We start from the raw sequence: 6,663 nt of genomic DNA on the forward strand, positions 1-6,663 counted from the left end.
AATACAGTTTCAATCTCAGGATTCCAGTTATCATAATTGCTGTAGCTGGTGAGAAAGATGGTTTATGGTACATAGATTTGGTGACACCTTTTTACTGAGTGGTCTTTATTTTCTTTTTATCATGTCAGCTGATAATTTAAATGATGTGGGAATTGGCTGGAACCTTTGCAAAGACTTCATCATAAGGTCATCACATTCTATTTGAGGTTATTTTCATTCCTTCCTTCTCGTGTCTTCCATCCACTGTCACTGATTTCCCACGTGGAAATGCTTCATTAAAGCTCCAGGGTTTAAAGTGTGTAGAAATCCGAGATGGAGAGGGCGGTCGACACCTCCACGTGTTCACACACTCTCTACTCAGTCACATGGCGGAACAGAGGGACACATGCAGAAAAAAACTCTGCTCATTAACTAATGAGCAGGATGTTAGAGACACACACACACACACACACACACACAGATTATCTCATCCTGTAATAGAGTGGCATCGCCCTATTCTGTCTCTTCATTCATGAAGTGAAACTATTTTTGTGGTGGACTTGACTCTCCTTTGCAGGATGGAGGCGGTGGCTCTTTTCTCTTTCGCAGCATCAGAAGCAGACGAGATCAGTTTTCAGAAAGGGGACATTATCAAGGTAAGTGTGTGTGTGTGTAATTGTTTAGGTTGATGCATTTTAGAGGTTTTAAAAGGTAACAAAAAGATTGCATGTTTACATAGTAAGAATTACTGTGCATGTGTGTTTTAGGTGACCGAAATGGAAGATGATTCTTGCTGGGTCACAGCAGAGATCCAGGGGAAGCGTGGCTACGTGCCAGAGAACTACATTTCCCTCCTTCCTTATCCGTAAAAAAAAAATAATATTTGGTCCACATATTTTAACAACAAATAAATTTAGGACAGAAAATTGCCATTGTTTCCTGCAAACACAATATTATAGATGTGGATTGGCATCAGTGGTTCCCAAACGTGTTGTCTACTTGTGACTCTTCATGACAGGTTATGATCTCAGGGTTTAACCAAAACAATTCATTTGAAGGAATTTGCGAGGTGAAAGTATTCTGTATTTCAAAAGACAAAATGCAAAAATGAGAAAAGGGTGAAAAAACAAACCGTATCTTGTGACCCCCCTCAGAGTTATTCTGAGGCCATTTTTGGGGTCTTGACCCCCTGGTTGGGAACCACTGAACATACTGTAAATTAGTTGATTTTTCATTCAAAATGCATTCATGCTCATGCCAGTTTGAAGAGTAAACCGTAATCCTAAACATAAAAATATATTAGCTCAAGAAAAGAGTATAATTTGCGTGCGTGTGTGTGTGTGTTTGTGTCTGTTTGTAGGTGGTTTGCAGGACGGGTGTCAAGACTTGATGCTGAAAAGCGTCTGTGCTGGCAGGAGACTGGAGTGTTCCTGGTGAGGGAGAGTGAATCAGCTCCTGGAGAGTTTTCGGTCTCCGTTAGGTCAGTGAGCGCACCACACACAGACACAAGAGACAAATCTCATGCTGCAGACTGACGTAACCTTCCTCTGTTGTCTATTTACACATTGGGATGTTAATAAGTTCCAAAATGTTTGTGTGCTGTGTTGCAGCGGTTATATTTGCATGTGTTGAATCTGCTGTACTGCTGTATTTTCCCATCAAACCTCCCTAGTGTCTTCAATGACCAGAGTGGTGAGCATCTGCCCCAGGGTGTGACCTCAAAAGAAATGTAACACCTGGCTGACAGAATACACTTTACAATCAGAAGGGTTGCATGAAACAGGCAGGCAGCAGCATCTCCTTGTTATATTATTTGTGCAGATGGATGCTTGTTTTCTTTCCATTGAGCACATTAGCAAGTTACAGTTACAGCATCCAGGTCTCTTTGAGTGTGTATCAGGGCTGGTGGAGGGGAGAGTCAGACTATTTTAATATTTTTGTATGAGAACCCGCACTAAAAATAGCTGCACAGACTGTGTGTGTGTGTGTGTGTGTGTGTGTGTGTGTGTGTGTGTGTCTGTCAGGGGATGTAATTTGGGTCACCAAAGTGACGTGGGACACATTTAATCATTGAGGGTAAATGAAATGTGTCCAATATTCTGGGGCATTGCATAACACCGCTCAGTCTTTAATTAAACACAGGTACATTATGCAATCGACACATGTCACAGACATGCATGTACACACTGTGCACATATTAATGCTTTAAAGCACAACATCTGTCTGCCTGCCTGCCAGGGCTGAGAGATAAGAGGTTTGCTTTATTTATGCACACGTACTCAAACATTACCACAGAGTGTAATCCTCAGAATGATCAGCAGAGGGCGATAATGTTCAAGAACAGTTCATTCAATTGACATTCTAGATTCAATAACTTTGTCATTATGCAAGCATGACGAAATTGCATTCGCGTCAGCCTCAAATGGGGCACTGTATTACTGACTACACGCGTATCTTTACAAACTACAAACAATAAAATAAGGCAGGATTGGAATAAGAGAGAATAAATATTCAACTATAAAAAAGTGCAGAATCTAAGCAATGAACCTTTAAAATATAAGCAAAAGGTCTAGTAAAGGTGCAGTGTGACAGATATGTGTGTTGGGGTGTTGAATGACATGTGTGGTTGGAGTAGGAAGCACACATGCCATTCACCAAAGATACAAGTGGTGTTTCCAGAGATTTTTTTCATCCTCATCGCGTCTGCAGTTCATCATGATGACACCATGACGACTAATACAACAATGTCAATTATTTAGTGAGATTTAAGACAGGTGAACTTCCTCTGAACTACCCATGCTTTAGCTGCTCTTTCTTTTATCACAGGGCTAACACACATTACTAGTGTCCCAATTCCACACTACATAACTCTAAATATGTTTTGAGAGTATAGTGTGTTAAAACAGGAAGAACGCTAAGCAGAAGACTAGACTAGAAGAAGATTAATTTGGGCACTGAAGAATTTTTCAATATCGTTTCACAGTTAAGAGACTAATGAAGAAGATGATTAATTTGTTAATTGAGAAAATAAACAGCAGTTGAATTGATAAGGAAGGCTGATTATCTAGGTTTAATCTATAACATGTGAAAACGTAATGAAAAAATAGAGGCCATCTTTCAAATTTTTTTGTCTGTCCACCAATCCAAAACCTAAATATATTCAGTTTGCTCTTTTAGCTAATTCTCACAGTGAATGTTTCCCATTTTTGCTTGAAGAACCACTGAAGCAATTATTAATCAATGATCAAAACAGTTGACAAATATTTTCTGTCGATCCTACTGCTTATATCTTCACTCAGTTAGTTGCACACTGTGAGTGTGAAACAAACTACTTACTCACTACTTAAAGGAGCTGTAGGTAGGATTGTGAAGATCCAGGACTTAGCCAAAATATTTGAACATCGACAACTTCTCAGTCCCTCCCCCGTTTCCGCTAAAGCCCAAAACGGTCTCCTAAGCCCCTCCCCCCACAAGGGAGAATGAATGCGTGTGCATGAGCAGTGATTGACACGCAGTTAGACACCCCCCCTGGCCCTGATTGGTGCATCTGAACAGGGAGCGGTGAATTTTTGCAAATCACACTACAGGCTGTAGGTGGTGCCAGAGGAGCCAGATATTTTTTTTAATTACCTGCTTCATGTAGTTCTGCTGGAACATAGGGTCAGTTTCAGCAAATATGACAGAAAGTTAGTTTTAGAAGGCTTACCTACTGCACCTTTAACTACGGCAAGCTTTGTGTGTGTGTGTGTGTGTGTGTGGTGTGTGGACTGTAGTCTCATTTCCCACAATGACGGAGTTGTGCACATCACCTCTGCATGAATTCCTAAACAAAGAAACAGGTAGAGGAATGAGGAATAACCCTTTCATCTTCATACTGCTGTTGGAGCATAAAGAAGCAGTGAAGTGCATTCCTGCCTTTATCCCCTTTACCGTTCTCACCTCTCTTATTTTGCAGCTTCGGAGAGAGGGTGGAACATTTCCGGGTGCTGGAGGGGGGCGGTCAGTACTGCATCTGGGACGAGTCGTTTTGCTCCCTCAACCGTTTGGTGGATTTCTACAGAACTCACAGCATCGGCGTGGAAAAAGTGGTCTACCTCAGAGACCCTCCTGCATCCCCTGGCCTGCTGTCCCAGCCTGGGCGTAACCCGTACCCCAACCCTTATAAAAGCAGCTCTCAGGAGTCCCTCCCCTCAGCCCGCCTCCACTCCCACCCCTCTCACCCAGAAAGAGAGCCCTCCCAGCATCTGCATGAACCAGTTGTGGGGGTATGACGAATCATGAAGTATCGTTACTCATAACATACCGCTTATGTTGAACACACACCGTCTGTGATACTTTGTCTGATGTCTTTGCTCTGTCTTTGTGTAGAAACCCCGTCTGGCTCATGCCCTCTGTGACTACACCCCCCCTCAGACCGCCCACCTCCACTTCCTGCGTGGTGACATCATCGACCTGCTGGACTGCTCGAGCTCACGGACCTGGAGAGGGTGCTGTCGAGGCCGAGTGGGAATCTTTCCGCCAGAATTTGTCCAGCCGCTGTATCACTGACACCACAGCAAACTGTATCACTGACACGTATCGGTCACGCTGTAGGGACTTACCTTCCTTATGCAATGATCCAACTAGTGATGAAACAATTAGTCCAATAATCGATTAATCCACCGATTCAATTTTCATTATTGATTGAAGGGCCCGAAAACGTATTTTCTCAATCAGCTTCAGAGTCCTGTGTGAGAACAGCGTTTTTTTCAGCCACAGTTGGTACAGTTTTTGTTATTACACATGAAATATTTCTTTGTTTCTGTTTTTATTTCTGCACTCTTCTTTACTGATTTGAAGTGGGCGGGAATTCAGTTTGAAAAAAAGTGAGGTCACATACTTGCACCAATCAGGATTTAGCAACATTAGTTATGAATAATTGATTTTTATAAAGAAATTCTTAAAGGTCCTATGACATGCTGCTTTTTGGATGCTTTTATATAGACCTTAGTGGTCCCCTAATATTGTATCTGAAGTCTCTTTCCCGAAATTCAGCCTTGGTGCAGAATTCCAGCCACTAGAGCCAGTCCCACAATGAGCTTTCCTTATGACGTGCCATTTCTGTGTCTGTAGCTTTAAATGCTATTGAGGAGGAGAGAGGGGGGGCAAGGTGGAGGGTGGGGGTGTGGCCTTGACCAACTGCCATGCTTCGCTTGTTTTCAAGCCATGATGTCTCTCTCTCATGGGTGGGCCAAATTCTCTGGGCGGGCAAAGCAGAGAAAGGGGAGGTAACCTTTCCCCTTATGACATCATAAGGAGGAAGATTCCAGATCGGCCCATCTGAGCTTTCATTTTCTCAAAGGCAGAGCAGGATACCCAGGGCTCGGTTTACACCTATCACCATTTCTAGTCACTGGGGGACCATAGGCAGGCTGGGGGAACTCACATTAATGTTAAAAAACCTCATAAAGTGATTTTGTGCAGCGATTTTGCACATCAAAACATCTGTTTACAGATCTTGTGAAGTACTACTGCAGATGTGAAAAATGTTGCATAAAGCTGTTTGTGGCTCGAAAACGTATTTTCTCAATCAGCTTCAGAGTCCTGTGTGAGAACAGCATTTTTTTCAGCCACAGTTGGTACAGTTTTTGTTATTACACATGAAATATTTCTTTGTTTCTGTTTTTTTTCTGCACTCTTCTTTACTGATTTAAAGTGGGCGGGAATTCAGTTGGAAAAAAAGTGAGGTCACATACTTGCATCAATCAGGATTTAGCAACGTGCAATGTGATACATTGCCTCAAGTGATGTCACTTGAGTCAGTGTTGGTTTGAGCTGAAGACTACAAGTTTGAAAATGAAAAGAATTTGGGGGTGTGTAGTTAGACAGAAGCTTACCAGACCTCTGTAACTTGCTCCTCATCTCTGCTTGACACTACACTAGCCGCTACTAGCTTTATTCACCCGAACCTTCAACTAAACTGTCAGCGGTCAAATTGCACTGTGGGTAATCTAGGTGCCAGGTTTTGAGCAAGGAAGAAGGATATCTGATAGTTTTTTTAAATGCCCTGTGATAAATAGGTGCAGATTTGTAACCAAGTTTTCAGGGGCTTTAGTTGTTCAAGTATCAGAAAAATGCCAAATATTTGCTGTTTGCGGCCTCCCAAAATATGATGATTTGTTGTTTTTCTCTTTTTTTATATTATTTTTAAAGGTGAAGTCTGCAATTCTGGATTGTTGATATTTGAACTCAACAACCAAACAAAATACACCCGTACCGTCAGTGCTCCTTCTGAATTTTAGCATTTGGCAGATTTAGCGTCCCTCACGCTTCCGCTGCCTTTCTCTTACATGGCCTTTCCCCTGTCCTGTATCCAGAATAGTGCTGTGTGGCTCGAGCCACTTTGTTAGTTTCTCTTAACTACGGGGTTTTTGTTCAGCACACACACATTAACAGACAGCTAGTGGAACGTGAGTAGACAATTGCTGAATTTGACAAAAAGTGTGTTGGATTAGAATCACAGACTCCACCTTTTACTGAATACATTTGGACTTTGGACTGTTGGTGTAATACACAACGGGTAATTTAGTCACCTTCTGTGGGTCCCATATTTTTCTGACATCTCACAGACTTATCGGTTACTCAAAAATGAATAGATAGATGCATCGATATTGAAGATCATTGTTGCGGCCCTAGAGTGAAACT

The 6,663-nt window shown here is 42.1% G+C and overlaps 1 protein-coding gene across 1 annotated transcript; it reads left to right on the forward strand.

The window, feature by feature from the left end:
• Window positions 1-329: 329 nt before the first annotated feature.
• On the forward strand, window positions 330-4,772 carry LOC116057221 (GRB2-related adapter protein-like). Its single transcript, XM_031309614.2, has 5 exons — window positions 330-635; window positions 747-844; window positions 1,340-1,459; window positions 3,935-4,244; window positions 4,348-4,772. The coding sequence occupies exons 1-5, from the start codon at window positions 558-560 to the stop codon at window positions 4,525-4,527; spliced, it is 786 nt and encodes a 261-aa protein (XP_031165474.1). The 5' UTR covers window positions 330-557; the 3' UTR covers window positions 4,528-4,772.
• The last annotated feature ends 1,891 nt before the right edge of the window (window positions 4,773-6,663 follow it).

The sequence above is a fragment of the Sander lucioperca genome, chromosome 4, assembly GCF_008315115.2.
Source record: "Sander lucioperca isolate FBNREF2018 chromosome 4, SLUC_FBN_1.2, whole genome shotgun sequence".
Lineage (NCBI taxonomy): Eukaryota > Metazoa > Chordata > Actinopteri > Perciformes > Percidae > Sander > Sander lucioperca.